Genomic DNA, 18,309 nt, shown 5'->3' on the forward strand with positions numbered 1-18,309 from the left:
GGCTTCTTGCAGTGTTTCGAGGAGAAGTGGTCCGAGTTGATTCCAGAAGACTTGGAAAAACTCTGACGTGAGACCATCAAGGCCAGGAGATTTGTTCTTTGGCAATGTTGTGCATGCGGTTTTCAGTTCATCTAGCGTGATTTTCTTTTCTAAGTGGTTCCGATCTGTTGCAGAGATTTTTTTTTGTTTCTTTCAGTATTTCGTGAATGGCATGATGGGATGTTCCTTCAGTGCTGTATGCATTCTTGTACTAGTGTAGGATTTCAGAGGTGATTTTACTTGGATCTTCTGTGATGCTGTCATCTTGAAATCTGATAGCAGAGATGGAATTTGCTGCCTGGCATTTTTTTTCCAAAGAGAAAAAATATTTTGTGGGGGCGTCTGAAAGATTTATTTGTGTATGCCGCGATTTAAGTATGACACCTTTTGCCGATATTTCTGCCTGTTTTTGCATGGCTTGGAAGGCAGAATGATGTTCAGGGCTTTCCTCTGGGAGATACTTGAGCTGTTCTTCAAGTTGTCGGATTCTATTGTTCTTCTGTTGATTTTTCTGGTGACTGTAGATCTGCGTAAAAGATTTTATTCATGATTTTAGGTGGGCCACCATGTTTTCATTGGTTCTGTATCCACTTTCGATTGAGTGAGGTTGGTTATTGAAGCCTGAGTGTTTATTATATAAGCTGGATCTTTCAGGAGAGTATTGTTGAAGATCCAATAGGCGCGTCCTGATTTGGATGCTTCCAAAGATAATGAAAGTTGCAGCTTGACGAAGCAATGATCGGAAATGTAGGAAGGGATGTGTGATATGTTTCTAACTAGGGGGCAAGATGTGTTTGGAAATGTAGTATCCGTCGAGTCGTGCTTGGTAGAGTGGCCTATTTGTCGATGTGATTGCTGACCTCCATGTGTATGATTTCTTATCAGGATGTTGATGCCGAAAGACGTCGATGAATTCATTATCGTTTACCAGTGTTTGAAGTTTGTTTGTTAATTGACTACGATGTTCATCACACTGAAATCTGTCTTTTTCTTGGTCAAGAGTGCAATTAAAATCTCCTGCTATAATGCCATGTTCTTGGTCTATACTAGAAAGATGGTTTTGGACGAAATCCAGGATTTGTAATGCCAGAGCATCCTGCTGCGGTATATAGATGTTGAACACATGCAGGGTGTTATGGTTAGGTGCTATTATGTGAGCATACAAGGCATATCCTGGTATATCAGCAATTACTTTTCATTTGTAGGGAGATCTATGATGTACACCTAAGCTAACTCCTGCTCCATGATGTTGTTTGGTTGCAGAGTGCTGTAAGTAATAAGGCCACTCTGCCCATCTTCTGGATTAATTGGATGAGGAGTTGATGTTTGTTTCTTGCAGAAGTATTAGGTCTATATAATATTTTTGTACCTGGTCAAGGACTATTCTGTTGCTTAAAGCAGAGGCACATCCTCTTGCGTTGAAAGAGAAAAGGCTTATAGATATTATGATTTATGAAAGTTTGATTGTACGTTTAATCTAGTATTGGTTCTGGTACTGTGTTTGTAGCCCATTAATTAGGTAGTAGATTCGCTTACTCCTGTTTATCTCTGCTCTGCTCTTTTTACATTTCAGTTTCGAGTGTAGGTCCTGAAGTTGAGATATTAGTTCCGGGATTCTTGTGGTGTAATTAAGGGCTATAGTTAGTTTGTGAGGAGAACCTCGCACTTTCTGTATGAAGGATGACAGCTGCTTCGTGGTTAGGGGACCCTCGGTGTGGGGAAGTTCGCCCTCAGCTTCCTCTTCTTCTAGGTCGTCATGTGGAAATACAGTTTCCTCATCGTCTGTGGACTCTGTTTCTCCATGACTGGCTGCAGGTGATGAAAGGCCATTTTGAGTAGTTTCTTCTATATGGTGAGGTTTTGAGTTAGTGGGAGGCTGGGTTGGTGATTCTGGTTGCTGGGGCTGGGGATTAATTACTTTTAATTTGTTCGTCCTTGTCATCTCTGTTGGGAGGATCTGTGTTTTCGAGTTGTGAGACTTTGTTATCAGAGCTTTGGATCTCATTACTTGGCAGGCGTTCAAGAGCGGCATGAGCGTTGTCTTTTTCAGTTCGGGATTTTCTTTCCTCTGAAGTTCGTGATGAGGAGAGAATTTTTGGTTTACTTTTTCCTATGCTTTGATTTTCTTCATGTACGATGTTATTCTGTTCAACTGGTTTGCTATTCTGGGCTGAGATGTTTGTTGATGAACTGTTGGTAATATAGGGACATTGTTTCCTAATGCGACCGTCTTCGTGACAGAAGAAGCACTGTGATGAGGAAGATAAGTAGAAAGTATAGGTTATTCCATTTATGTCCGTGTTGATTAATTTTGGGAGGTCGTGTAGTGCGTCGTTGTTTGGAAAATGCATTAATGCCTGTCTTCGAAAGCTTTTGACATGGGCAAATTCGGGGCTTCTTCGTGGCTGCTGACAATGTGCGTATTTTTCCTATGACCGAACCGTATCTTGATAACATGGATCTGATGAGTTGATGAGGAATTTCAGGAGGAACATTTTATACTGTTACTTTTGTTGGGGCCAGTGCTATTGGGGCTGCTTCGAAGTGATAATCGCCGATATCGACTCCTTTTTGCAGTACCGTTTGTGCCCATGAGATATGGCTAAAATATACATGCACAGTTCCAGCTACGCGGGAAGCGTCAGTAATGTTTTTTGCGGGCACAATTTTGGCGATCGCCGTCAGATAATCTTCTAATGGGATGTTTTCTTTGGTGGCGAAAATAACAATCCCATTTTCTTGGGAAATGACGTTCGTAACAGTGGTAGTTATTTTTGCATTAATCGGTTTATTTCTGGCTGATGTGGCATTCGTGTGTGAGATCAGTGTTTTGGGAGATGATAGGATATTTCCATTAGATACAACATTAGCATAAGATTTTGAATTGACTGACCTGTTTTCCATGTAAATAGCTCCGGTGAACTTTGCTCTTCCTTCCGGGTCCGAAGTCGTAGAGGGTCTTTGAATTGCTAAATCCTTGGTAGTACATGAATGTGCAGTTGCCATAGCAGGTAATCCTTCGCCGGCTATAGCCTCAGGTGCGGGGTGCAGGTGTCGGAGAAGGAATTATGGCGTCGAAATTGAAGATATATACGAACTCGTACACAGGAGAAGAAAAACTGTCATAAACGCTTATCACTACACTTACGCGTACACGACTAGTGTGAGTAGATAGCTCTCAGCTTGGAGAATATAACTATATAGAAAAATAAGTCCTTCCTTTCGGATAAATGTATAAAAGGTGGGGGAAGGCAGGAGCGGTAAGAACGCACGTGCAACACCTTCACTCTCATCTACAAGGCTGCATATACCACACAGATTTCAGTGGGATCTGCCATATAAATCAAAATGTGCCAAACCAGATTCCGACATACAGTGGAGACTATGGCATACCATCTTGCCAACTCCTTCTAAGCTCTACAAATTTCAGCTAAGAGAAACGGATCTGTGTCCATTCTGTGACGTTTCAGGTACCTTGGTACACACATATCTGACCTGCCCGGCAAACAAAGTGATAATCACCTATGCCCTGAATACTGCCTCTAGCACCTGTAACTACACACACAGCCAAGAAGACTACTGGAATCTAGTAGATTCCAGTAGTAATCCACACAGAAGAAAACAGACACAGAACATGCAATTTCATCTTCATCTGCTCTAAGGCCGTCATATACAGCTTCTACCTAAAACAGACAAGAAGTAACCAGCACCCATCCATCACTGAAACTGCACAAACCCTCAGGCACATCCTCCGTCGGAAACTAAAAAGCAGGCTTCTATTGGAACTTGAGTACTTCAAAGAAACAAGAACTGTGGCGAAATTGCTAGAGGAGTGGAATCCAACTGGTACCCTCTTCAGGATTGACGACGACAATGTGCTTCATCTGAAAGATAACTCAGACTGAAACTGAACTGTAAATTTTGAATATTCTTTTATTGCATTCTTTATTATAGATTTATTGCATTCTCTATTGTACACCCGAGAGGAAAATGTTTCTCTCTCTGTAAATATATACTTATATACTTATAATATGTAAATAGTCCTTGTTACCTATCGTCTAATGTATATTTTAACAAGTTGAATAAAAAAAAAATCTATCTATCTATCTATCTATATATATATATATATATATAGTCTATCTCCAATCTCTGACATATATATATATATATGAATGTCCAATTTGTTTGCTGGAAGAGTCCATATTCATTGAAAAATAGTACCAAAATGTAGGGTATTCCCTCTTCAGTAAGCATTAGCGGTCAACTAATGTGCAGGGTGAAAGATTATCGTATATATATATATATATACATATAATCTGCTATTAACATCAAAGCTACTACGTAGCTGACTATAATGTTTTGTCCTGTGTATATATATATATATATATATATTACTATTATTACTATAATTACGGGCAACTCCAGGGAGTCATTAGACTCATCGAGGGAGGCCCCAAATCATATTCATCACAACTATCTGACATTCATACAGTATCTATCATACCTCGCCTTAAACTCATTCACTGTCACAGCATCCACTACAGACTCAGGGAGCGCATTCCACTCATTCACTACTCTAAAAGTAAAGAACCCAGCTCTAACACCTTTACTAACCACACTTTTGCCCAGTTTCCATGGATGTCCCCTAGTCCTCCCACAACCAGCCCTGTTCTCAAAAATATCTTCTGAATTAATTTTATAGAAACCCTTCAGTAATTTGAATGTCTCAATCATATCTCCCCTCCTCCACCTATCAACCAATTTTTGCAACCCACAAATCCTCAACCTGTTCTCATACGGTTCATTCCACAGACCTGCTATCATCTTGGTCAGTCGCCTCTGGATCCTCTCCACATCCTCCCCATCAAGAAGAAACCTAGGTGACCAAATCTGAGCACAGTAGTCTAGATGGGGTCTTATCAAGGCTCGATAGAGAGGAACAATAACCTGCTTGTCTCTGCTTGTCAACGTATTCTTCAGCAACCAAGTGATTTGATGAGCTGTTTTGGTCACTTTTGCAATGTGTCCCCTAAATTTCAATTCCTTATCCACCAACACTCCTAAATCTCGTGCCTCATCAATTTCCTGTAGCAGGGTTCCACCAATGCAGTAAACTGCTGCCAATCTTTTCACCCCAAAGTGCATAACCTTACATTTTGCCACATTAAACTGACATCCATTCTCCTTAGCCCAGACCTCCAATCTATCCAAATCATCCTGCAAAATTTTGACGTCATCTGCATTCACTATTGCCCTACCCAACTTCGCATCATCCGCAAACAAATGAACTGTTCCTCTCAGATCATTTCCTATATCATTTATGAACAAATTAAACAGCAGTGGTCCAAGAACAGATCCTTGTGGCACACCACTAGTCACAGGCCGTCTTGTGGACTCTACTCCCGAGTAAACCACTCTCTGATATCTCTCCGTCAACCACCCTCTTATCCATCTCACCAACCCTAGGTCCATTCCCATATGCTGAAATTTACTGATTAGAATTCCATGTGGAATCCTGTCAAAGGCCTTGGCAATGTCCAGTGGAATAACCGTAAACCCATTACCCTTATCCAGTTCAGCCGTCACTGTGTTATAATACGTGAGCAAGTTACTGAGGCAAGACCTACCCTTCACAAAACCATGCTGTCCCCGATAAAGTATCCCATTTTCTTCTATCCAATCTTGTATTTTCCTCTTGACTATTTTCTCTAAGACCTTGACAATGATTCCTGATATGCTAATCGGTCGGTAATTTACAACAGCAGTCTTGGAACCACCTTTATGCAGTGGAACTATTTTCCCCTCTTTCCACCCGCTCGGGACTAACCCAGACCCGAGACTCAAATTAAACAAAATGGTCAAGGGTACTGACAATTCTTTAGCTGCTTCTCGTACAACACGAGCTGGTATACCATCCAATCCCACAGATGTATTGACATTGAGGTTATGCAATAGACTACTCACCTCCACTTCATTAACCACAATTCCCGTATAATCTACTGGTTTATTCGTTTCTGCAATGTCACCACCCGGATGATATATTCTTGCAAAGTGCTCACTCAGTAACTCAACTATCTCAACTGATTCAGTTACCTCCCTACCATCGGCATTCTTTAAAATCAATCTGTCATGTACATTTTTCCTTTTACTTGCTACATATCTAATAAACTGTTTAGGATTCTCTTTAGCCTGCTTGGCCAATGTTCTTTCGTAATCCTTTTTTGCTTTTCTTACCACACTCGTCACCCTGCTGGCCTGCGCTTTATACCGTTCATGTGCCTGCCGGTCACCCTTCTCTTTAAATTCCCTCCATAGTTGTTTCTTTTTTTGCAACTCAAGCTTAATGGTTTTATTCATCCATTTAACCCCTACTTGATTTATTATTCGGACTCTAGGTATACAGTCAGTCATTGCTTCATGCAAGCACTTGTTAACTACCTCCCATGCACTATCAACTTCTAGTCCTTGCAGTTGTACATGCCATGGCACTGAACCAATTAAACTCCTAAGCTTGTCATACTTTCCCGCCCGATAATTCCACATTTACCCTGTCTTAATTGAAAATTCTACACTTTTAGCCACCTCCCAAGTTAAGACCCTATGATCACTCTCACCGATTGGTGGCAATGTGGTCATATTTGTTACAGCCAAATCCTCAGATGTAATTACTAGGTCAAGCACTCTCTGACCCCTAGTATTTTCCATTACATGCTGTCGCAGATAGTTATCCCTTAATAACCGCATAAAATCCAGTTCCTTCCTCCCGTGTGTCCTCTCCTCACTCCAATCAATGCGACCATAGTTGAAATCTCCCATAATAATCACCCTCCTTCCACCCATTTCTTCTATTTGCTTGTGCATACTGTCACCACCATCTTTTCCATCACCTGGTCTATAGCAGCACCCAATTGTATATTTAGTTCTGCTAGCCACAATCTCACACCAAATGGCCTCAAATGTGCTCTTTTCTCTATCCTGCAATTCAACTTCTATTCTCCTTGGCTGGAGCTCATCAGCTATCATCAACAATACTCCTCCCCCCCCATTTTATTCTCTCTGTCATTCCTGAACACACTATACCCATCACATTCAATCCCACTAGTTATATCATCTACAGTCAGCCATGTTTCACTAATACCTATAACCTGTGGTCTGGAAGTGCCAACCATGGCCAAAAACTCTTCCTTCTTGTTCCTAGTACTCCTAGTATTAGTGTACATGAATTTAAGACCCCCATTAGCCCCAACCCTACCTTGATGCCTTATATTAACTATCCCTCGCTGATTTGTTGTCCTTATTTGCTCTGGCATGTTATATTCATTCTTACATTCAACTGCCTCCATAAGGACTGTATCTCTACCCCCCCCCCCCACTAACAAATCTAGTTTCCCTGAATTTGCACATCCACTACATTCAGCAACACTTTCTCAAGTCTTCTTACACCGTAACCATTCAAATGCAAGCCATCCATCTTATATAGATCCTTTCGCCCATCAAAATTTCGCCCATTAAACATCATATATATATATATATATATATATGTTTAATAATTTCAATGTTTATAAACCGAGACAATCTGCATAGATATATATATATATATATATATATATATATATATGTATATATATATATATATATATATATATATATACAGTAAAACCCCTTTTTTACACTTTTCAGGGGACTGATGGAAAAAAGTGTAGATAGAGGGAAATTTAAAAAAAAAACGTTTACATAAGGCTAAAAGATGATTTACTGCTAGTATGTGAGTCTACATACCAGATTGCAAAATTTAATAACTGAAATTAATAACTGAAAATAAATGAATTTACAATTACTTACATTTATCTATTTAAAATAATTTTTATTTGTTGATTTTTTTTTTTTTTTTGAAGTGGTGCAAATTGCTTTGCATTGAGTTCAGTGCTTGGACCTGTTTGTTTACTATCGTGTTCAAAGTGGACACGGAGAGTCCAAGATCTTTTACTAAATATACACGTGTTCCGGCATGCCAATCTACACGTCGCAGAATTGCAATATTTTCTTCTACCGAAATTCATTTTCTGTCTTTTTTCTTCATGTTACTAACATTGATAATCCTCCACCGCAACTTGAAAGCAACTTTCACACGCTAAATTACGTAGCAGAAATTCTGCGATATCAATTCGTGCTGTGATTGAAAAATCACGGTATCGCTCATCACTACATTACTGCGGCAAGCGAGCAGGTCACCGTGATTGCGGAAATGAAACTACAGCCGAAAGTAACTGACGCCATCTGGAAACAGAAATACGCAGATATATATATATATATATATATATATATATATATATATGTTATTATTAATGATTGCCGGTTAAAGTGAATAATTAGAATTAATCACTTTAACCGGTAAAAGTGAATAGTTCCTAGAGGAGTTTGGTAAATGTAATAAAAACATGTTTATAGCTTTTATATATAGGTTTTTATATTCTCGATAGAAATTGTGACAGCTTAGGTTAGGTTAGGTTAGTTTATAATGAAAAAAGTAAGGAAAGTACTTCTTTTGCACTCAATGAAATCAGAAATCATTATAAACTGAACTAACCAAACCTAACCTAACCTAACCTAAACTAACCTGGATGTCGCATGTCCAATCAGAGTGTAGTCCTAGTTTGTCGTGGCCAGATTAATAGGGATAAAAGATAAACGTTGTTGTGGGCCGAGCTTAATGATTGAGGGCAGATAAATGGGGATACAAAATAAAAGCTATCCCCATTTATTTTGTTAATGTTGTGGGTAGATGGAAGGGGATTATAGATAAACGTCGTTGCTGTACCTCTTTCCCCATCAATGGAGAAAAACATTGATCAATTCCTCTCTAATTTATCTATTATCCCCATTCATCCGCCCACAACAACTTTTATGTGTATTTCCATTTATCTGCCTGTAATCATTAAGCTCGGACCACAACAACGTTTATCTTTTATTCCCATTAATCTGTCCACGTCAAACTACGACTACACTCTGGTTCGACATGCGACATCCAGGTTAGTTTAGGTTAGGTTAGGATAGTTTATAATGATTTCTGATTTCTGATTTCATTGAGTTCAAAAGAAGTACTTTCCTTACTTTTTTCATTATAAACTAACCAATAAAGGTTAGGTTACTTTAGTTCAGGTTAGGTTAGGTTACTTTATAATAATTTCTGATTTCTGATTTCATTGAGTGCAAAAGAAGTAATCTCCTTACTTTTTTCATTATAAACTAACCTAACCTAACCGAGGCTGTCACAATATCTATCGAGAATATAAAAACCTATCTATAAAACCTATAAACATGTGTTTATTACATTTACCAGATTCCTCTAGGAATTATTCACTTTAACCGGTAATTAATATATACATTGGATTGATATGTGTGTATATATATATTTTGTTTTTCAGAGAGCATGTGTAGCTCAGTGGATGTGGAGTTTGAACACCACTGCGCCTGACCCCATGAAAGAAGACTTGGTTTCAAATCCAGTCAGCGACTAGAGGAAATTTTTCTAAGCCTATTTTCGACCGGTTCCCGAGTTAGTCGATCTCTGGCACGAGCAAGCGAGTTTTTTCTTCAGTAAACTCAAGAAAATTGACAGTCGAACCCACGCTATTTTCAGACATTAAAAGTATTGTGTTAAGGTTAGGGAACACGAGATGGCAGCACTTGTTGAGCCGTCTCTTTAGTTCATGCTGCTTAATTAGTGATAGCCTTTGGCCAGCTATTTCTGATTGGGTATCAGTGGATACTGAACCGCTGCTCATTGTCCAGAAGTTTGATAAGGCTTAAACGGCCTCGCCCACTCCCTATACGGTAATAAAATGGCGTTAGCTGATTTTATTTTTATTTTTCCTTGTTATTCGCACTTTTGTCAGATTAATTCAGAAGGAAAGCTTTGCTTCATTTAACGATCGTTAGAAATTCGATTGTCCAATAAATATAAGGTTCAAATTAATAATAAATTACCCCTTATGAATAAAATACCAACACGACGAATACAATTCTTTCATAGGAGGGTGGGTCTGAAAAGTTCTCGACCACGACCATAGATAGCAAAAATATCGGCAAGTGTTTTGTCTAATTTGGTACATCTGTCCTAAGCGTCCATGTGAAATTGCAAGTCATTCTATCAAGTAGTTTGTTTTATACAGCTGTCTGAAGCAAACGTGTTCTCTGTATCCATTGAAATGGATAAAATTGAGTATCGTGCAGTTATAAAATTCTTTGTAACAGAAGGTTTAACGCGAAACAAAATTCATTCGAAGTTCATAAACGTTTATGGGCACTCTTCTCCTTCGTTTTCGACAATTAAGAAATGAGCTGCTGAGTTTAAATGTGGCTTTAGCAGCCTTGAAGGTGATCAACGTGTAGCACGTCCAAAAAGTAGACTTAACCAAGAAATCATTGATTAAATGCACAATATGGTATTGAATGACCGGCGAGTCAAAGTGTGCGTGAAATTAATGAGACGACAGGTATTTCAAAAGAACGTCTTGGATTTATTTTGCATGAAGAATTGCAAATGAAAAAGCAATGCGCAAGATGGGTGCCGCGCTTGCTCACAGCAGATCAAAAACCTATTCGGATGAAAATCTCTGAACAGTGCTTGGAGTGTATTAAGAAGAATAAAACTGATTTTGTGAGTCGATTTATTACAATTGATGAAATTTGGATTCACCGTTGCACTCCAGAATCCAAACAGTGGGGAGAAGCCGGTTGTTCAGTGCCAAAGAAGACAAAGTCGGTTCCATCAGTAGAAAAGGTCATGGCGTCGGTGTTTTGGGATGCTAAAAACATTTTGTTTATTAGTTATCTTGAAAAGGTAAAACAATAACCGGCGAATATCATTCCGATCTTTTAACCAAACTAGATGAAATAATTCGTGAAAAAGACCAGGTTTGCATGAGAAAAAAAAAATCATTTTTCATCACGACAATGCACCTGCGCACAAAGGTGTTTTGGAAATGGGAAAATTAAGGGATCTGCACTATGAATTGTTGTAACATCCACCTTATTCCCCAGATTTGGCTCCCTCTGACTTCTGTTAGATCCTGAATGAAGGAATCTTGCAATGAAATAATTCAGAATCCAACATAATAAACTTACAAAAAAGAGAGAAATACCAACACATCAGCTGTAATTAAAAGTTTTGCTTTCTTTATTTCATGTACCATATATTAAATCCATTGTGATCATATTAAGATTTTATTTAGAGTATGTCTTAAAAGAGGGATAATCTGACTTAATTTAAGCCTTACTTAAGCTGTGTAAAATTAACTGTGAGTCATCAAATAGTTACTAAATAATAATTATTGGAAGGTATTAAACCACACGTGTAACGCTGGCGGCAGTTGCTCAAGCGGAACGTATATTGACGCAAATTCTGGGAATACAAGAGCATAACAGCGTCGGGAAAAAGGAAAGGATGAACCCAAGGAGTGAAAACATATGGGTCTTGTGCAAAGGGGACGGGGGAAAAAGAGGGCGCTCTAAGGAGGAATATAAGGGGATCTCTCTTGTCGTATCGTTTTCCTGTTTGGTGGCTCGGAAGTTAGCGGGAGTTCGCATAAAGGTGGGGGGGGGGATGAAGCGTCTGTGCTAAGATAAGATGTCGGACAGCAGGCTTTTTTGAAAATGGAGAAGGATTCTACGCAGAGCTGAAAGTAAAAATGTCCAGTCCTAGCAGAATCAAGCCGTCGCTGGGCAGTCCCATCGAGTTGTTCCTGAAACGCAAAGATTTGAGTCCGTTTTCGCAGAAATAATGAGGGTAGCGTAACCCCTACGTTGGCGTATGGACAGCCAATAGACAAGAAGTAACCAGACGTACACGTGGTGCTGAAAGACGCGGAAAAAGTTCGATAAGGTGAAATTACTCTATTTTATGTATAAGATTCATTAGAAGAGAGAAGATTGTTTGCGAATGTGAAATTAAGAACAGTATTCTAAAGAACTCTGTGGACAGTCTCTAATTAAAAAGTTAACCTCCTTTGAGAGAGTAAGAAGAATTGTTTGGAAAAGATCTTTAGTAATTGTATGTGATAGGATTAAATTAATGAGATCAGAACTGTGGAATTTAGTAACTGAGTAACATTAGAATTTTTGTTTATGTTATCTTATGAATAGCATTACAGAATGGAATTTTAGTTTAACTTCATATCATTTGCTATCTATCCCAATATGCAGTTATTGTGTTTCGCATGCTTTATGACCTTTAATTAATATAGAATATGTTAACCTCTTAACTCGAGTTTCATTTAGTATTGAGTCATAACTGAGTGTATAAATTTTGTATTCTGTTTAGATATTCCAACAAACATATCCTATTTACCTAAACCTGAGTCATGCTTGATTGCGATTCCTAACTACCACTTATAAAAATAGAACCTATTTTGGTGGGAAGGAATTAGTAAGTGTATATAATTATAGATTTAGGTCACGACTGCAATAATCTGAATCTATACGGCAGTGTTAAAGATCATTGCGTAAGAACGCCTCAGAATCTAGCATTTTCTCCCTGAGTAAGAATCCTTTTCTGCTATAGGATACTGGCTGGCACAGCAAAATATAAATTCACCAGTATCCGAAGAGGAAACCATCCTAGATATATGTATATTAGACCCGATATCTGAAGAAGTAAAATAGCGATAGAAAGATAGAATAGGAAGAGATAAAATCAGAAAATATAGAGAAAGTAACAACATAGCAATAGAACAGCCGGTAGGATTTTAATTGAATAAGGATTACAATAAGAAATGATATAATCAAGTAACAAACCAATTAAGTATAAGTCAGTAAAATAAAATATTTAACACTTCTATCTCTTCCCAAAACTAATACTCTTCCTCGCTGGTCAGCGTTTTTCTTCGAATCAAGGAGATTGCAGTTGTAGAGGGGTATTTTGCAGATCATATTGAGAACTACTACAGGGACTGGATAATGGAACTGGAGCATCGCTGGAATAAATTTATTAGTCTTAAGGGAGATTATATTTAAAAATAAAAATAATTTTGAAATTATAAATTCTTTTTTTTCAGGCTGAGAAACTTTCGACACCACCCTCGCATATATGTTTCTATTTAACTCTGACATATTTGAATTATGTCAATGAAAGCATTTGTTCTCTCTCTCTCTCTCTCTCTCTCTCTCTCTCTCTCTCTCTCTCTCTCTCTCTCTCTCTCTCTCCCCCGAAGGAATTATGCAAAATATGACATCCTTTTGTTTTGTTGTTGTGTAGGTCCTCAGGATGTGAAAGTCGAAAATGGCGACCAACTCGTCATGTGGTACAGAAGCATGTTGCTGTTGGGTTAACCGGGAATCACCGAAAAGACGTTACAGACATTTCTTTATAATTTCTGAGATTACTCTCATGGAAAGTAACGTGTATGCACCCAAAAAAATTGTAATGGTGGTTAATAAAGTTACAGAGGATTGCATGTTGCTCTTTTTTTATTACAATTGTGATAACGAACGGAGGCAAATCCGCATAGAAAGAAGTCAGTGGTTCATTCTGTGCTGTCCGCTTTTGACAATTCCCCCTCTATGACTACAAATACTTATCCTTCATCCACCCCACCCCCTGAAAGAAGGAATCAGGAATTAAGCTTGCGCGGCAATAATTGAGCTTTGCGTTGTGTATCGAAGGCCGATGCTCGCTCGTCTAGTCAAAGCTGCCTTGGCTTGCTCGGTTGCAGGCGCTTCCAGGTCCTCGCTGCAGAACTGTGATTTCATGCGCGCGCATAACCATTTCCGCTCCCTTCACGTCGTCTTAAACACAGACCATACGTAGTCAAAGTAGCTCTAGTTAGTGAGCAGCTTCAGCCAGCCTTTACAAGTGTGCCTGTTGCTGGGAAAATTAAGCTACAACCAACGTTTTTATGACGATGTTATTGACCAGTTCATAGAAGAACCGTAGGGTACAATTTGTATTCAAGGAGCTAAATTGAAAAAGATAGAATATCATTTGTAAAATAAATGTTGTATTTGTATGATTAAATGTACATAAATTTCTAAATATAGGCAACCCTCGTATAACGCGGATGTTAGGTTCTACAAAAATGCTGCGTTATATAAATCGCGGTATGCGAGACTCAGATCACATAGAAAAAGTAGTGGTTCCGAAATCGTTTTTTTAAGATTAAATAAACAATGACATATCCAATAAAAAATATTTTTATTTAATTCAGGTAATTCATGTGAGTTAAGAAAATAAATAAACTGAAACAAATACATGGTATAAAATTATAAAAAATTATGAATTCTACGTAAACTTCATTGCACATAATACATAAATGTTTTAGGCAGAATAAAATAAAGTGGATATTTTAATCGTCATCAAGACAGGCATTTCGTAGGTGTTCTTTATTTACGAGTGGCCGGACGTCGTCATCACTTGAAATATCTTGGACATCATTTGTATAATTCTCATTGCATGCTTAAGCTGATTTAGTTATCAAGAAATCAGTAATAAAACCTTGTTTACCACTACGCTGCAATTTTTTATTGATAATACAGAGATAAACAAATATCCAATTGTCTCGTAAATTTTCCGGGGCGCTCCATTGGGAGATCATTATCCATAAAATAACTTTCCTGCCAAGTCAATTCCTTCTGCTAATTTCTTTAAACTGAATTCTTTAACGTATTCATTACAATCAGAATCTTCGGCAGAACTTTCCCCACTAATTGGTTCGACGCCATCTATTAATTGTACCGGTTCCTCCTCATTTAAATCTATTTCTCCGTCAATTAATTCACTAATTTTGCTTTCAACCATATTGCAAAAACGCTCTAAATGGCCATTACTATAAAAATATTTTTTTTACATAAAAAAAGCATTACATATTGTATGTAACTCCCAAAAACATAAAGTGCTCAGCCTTGAGATTAACACACTCATGATTTTTAATGCGTTTTACTGGCAGAAAACGAAGACAATTTTCATCAATAAAAACTTTAAACGGTAAACAATTGAGGTACATGCCTGCTAAGGGGTATTTTCCCTAATATAAATTCCCTACTTTTAACTACATGCGCGATACGGGAAGACGCAAATTTAACGTAGATAAAATGTGATTTTTAAGTCGCACGTTGAACAATATATGAAAAGATAAAGGGTTACACAGTTTGTACACCGTCTTATATCGAAACCGCGTGCAACAAGGATTACTACAATTTGTAGACCGCGTTATATTGAAACCGCGTTGTATAAGCACCGCGTTATACAGGGTTACCTGTATATAGTTTTAAATGGTCAGTAATTCATTATTCCACTAATCAGACTTCAATCACACCTCTCATTCCCTGAATGATAACAAGAGTAAGCGTGAATTTCAAGACCAACATTCGCCCCTGTTCATTTATCATAATGAAATGACATTTCTCTGTACACATTTTAATCTTTCTGATTCATGATATACGTGAATGGAGGACATTGGGGTCCAGCAGTAGATAGAAAGGAACTGAAGAGAAAGATAATTATTTTCATGAAATTACATATCTCAATGGGCATAATCAGTGCAAATGCAAATTCGGATACATATACAGTTGTAGTTCCGCAAACCACACGTTTACATTCATCAAGCGAGGAGCGAATACATTGACAGCCTCGAGTATGTCAGACTGCATCACGACGATGTGCCTCTGAGAGCCGAACAAACAGACAGGTGAATCCAATTTAAACTTAACAAGCTGACGCTGTTTCACGTGAAGCATATCCATCCGGAACATATATATATATATATAATTCTGAACCCTCCCAATCTTCAGCGTCCCTTGACTTTATACACTATATATATATATATATATATATATATATATATATATATAAGATTAAGATTTGCGAATTTTAGCCTTAACTCCAATGACCTACCTACACTAAGCCCACCTACTTCTCTTCTTCCGCCACTCCTGTGTCGCTGGGTCATTCCTTCAAGCCCACCACCATTGTTACAGCGAATACATCATCGCAAGCATTTCAGGCGTGGGCCCGTTCTTGAGGATTAATTGATGCCAGATGGATAAATGCAACAGAGTTTCCCGAACTCCGATTTACACTTCCGTCATTTAAAAGAAGTCCCTGTGCCTGTCGCTTCGGTTTCTTTTCACCGTCAATTTATCTGCGAGATCAGCCACAATTCAATTCTGAATTGGCTCGCAAACGAAGTGGGTGAATGCTTGCATGACAGATTATCAGGATATATCGGTGAACCTTGGGAATTCTGAACCCTCCCAAACTTCAGCGTCCCTCGACTTTATACACTGCCGGTTTTTGAACCAATTGCAAGGATTTTGAACCAATTGCAAGGAAATAAGGTGTTCGTGAATTAGGCAACGTAGTGGGTGAACGCATAACATAACATATTATATGTATATATACAGGGTGTTCGGGATAAATTTGACATATTTATAATTAATTATATTTTTCCGTAAGTTACATGTATTAACACACACTTCTCTTCATTTAAAAGTTTGGACCCTTCTTCATTCATATACAAGATGTCAGAAAGGATGGATAGCTGGAACCCACCTGAATCATGGAAGAGAATAACTTGTATCATGATGATTCGTGCCCGCCATCAAAATAAGGATATTACGACTGCTGCCCAATGCTCCCTGAATACAGTAAAAACAATCAGGCATGAACTAGAGATTTGCAATGGTGACTACGAGGATGTAGCAAGAAGAAAGATCCCTAGCAGACGATCTGATTGCGTTCGTACAGCAGAATTCCTCGCAAATCTGCAGGAACAGGTGTTGAAGAACCCTGGCATTGGAATTCGGGCTTTGTTCGTGGAGTTGCTAACTGTAGTCAAGCCCTGGATAACAAGGGTAGCCAATGGTAGGCCGTATGTATGGCAGCAGGATTCGGCCCCTTGCCACACCTCTGGGAAAAGTCAAAAATGGTTGTCTGAAAATTTCTACGACTTCACCAGTCCAAATGTTTGGCCTCCAAATTCCCCAGACCTTAACCCCATGGATTATTTTGTATGGGGCGCAGTTGAAAAAGACACCAATCGCACTTCCAGTAATACAAAAGCCCAGTTAATGGATAAAATTAAAACAGTTTTTGTGGCCCTTCCCAGGGAGACTGTAGCATCAGCTTGTTCGAGGTTCCGAAGCAGAATTGAAGCTGTGATCGATGCTAATGGTGGTTATTTTGAGTAAATCTTTGTTGATAGTATTGTAATTAACTCTGCCTGTAATGTTTTTTTGTCAATTCATTAAATTTAATAGATACAAAGAAGATTTTCTTTTTCCTTACGAAACTGTCAAATTTATCCCGAACACCCTGTATATATAACTATTTTCGGATAAACATATGATTCACGCTGATATAAACATATGATTCACGCTGAAATATGGTTCATTATAAACCCGTTAAGGGACGAGTTGGATCCTGTGAGCAGTTCATCATGAGTATTCAGACATAATCGGTTCCTGAGCCACCACGAGAAATGCTCTTCTTCAATGAGATAAAAAGAGGTGTTGAAAGCCACAGGCCAGCAGTCCTGAGAGGATGGATGATGTACTTTGTCTCCTGTGGAATTGGATAAAAAGTTTCTTGGAGGGTGATGTGAGTTAGAAGAACAATGCACTGACAATATAGCAGGTTTTCCTGCAGAGATCCAAAGGGACCAATGTAGCTGCTGTGGTCTTTCGACTTTCTTAATAAAGTCGTAAGCAAATGGAGATGGATGGTAAAGACACGAATATTACTCCCGTATGAACGAAAGTCGTTTAGAGGATGGCCGAAGTTTTCCCAAGAAAATTTCGGCCATCCTGTGAACATACAACAAAGTCATTTTTATTGGCTTTTGTTTTAATATTCAGAATCTGTGGAATTTAAAGAATTTTTTGCTACGAATGTGTTCTTACACAGTTAAACCTTAAGCAGTTTCATTGATACAATGAAACAGTTCAGCGCATGTTATAACTCCCCCCAGAATAAGAATGACCAAAAGCATTTCTCTGAAGGAGTGATGATTCGAGAATGCACATCGTCCGAAGGGTAAAAAAGCCAATTGAATTCGAAGTGATCTAATTACTTCACACTGTCAATACTGTGTGAGATCAGTACTCGTCAGCTAACCGCTAATTCACCTCCTGGGAAAGAAATGAAAGAAAACATCAGAATGTTCCTGGTAATATTATACAAATAGGAAAAATAGGCTGAAGATTCTGTTCAATAACTACTTTCTTAAATTATTATTATTATTATTATTATTATTATTATTATTATTATTATTATTA

General features: G+C 38.2%; 1 protein-coding gene across 1 annotated transcript in view; it reads left to right on the forward strand.

Moving 5' to 3' along the window:
* The window catches only part of LOC150102083 (uncharacterized protein CG3556-like), a 54,055-nt gene extending 40,562 nt beyond the window's left edge, over window positions 1–13,493 (forward strand). Inside the window, exon 10 of the mRNA XM_090400682.1 lies at window positions 13,295–13,493. Within this exon, the coding sequence (XP_090256808.1) occupies window positions 13,295–13,368 (74 nt within the window). The 3' untranslated portion in view covers window positions 13,369–13,493. The remainder of the gene's footprint in view (window positions 1–13,294) is intronic.
* Window positions 13,494–18,309: the final 4,816 nt, after the last annotated feature.

The sequence above is a fragment of the Typopeltis vanoorti genome, chromosome 11, assembly GCF_054136105.1.
Source record: "Typopeltis vanoorti isolate ZY-2024b chromosome 11, IOZ_Tvanoo_1.0, whole genome shotgun sequence".
In the NCBI taxonomy this organism is placed as follows: Eukaryota; Metazoa; Arthropoda; class Arachnida; order Uropygi; family Thelyphonidae; genus Typopeltis; species Typopeltis vanoorti.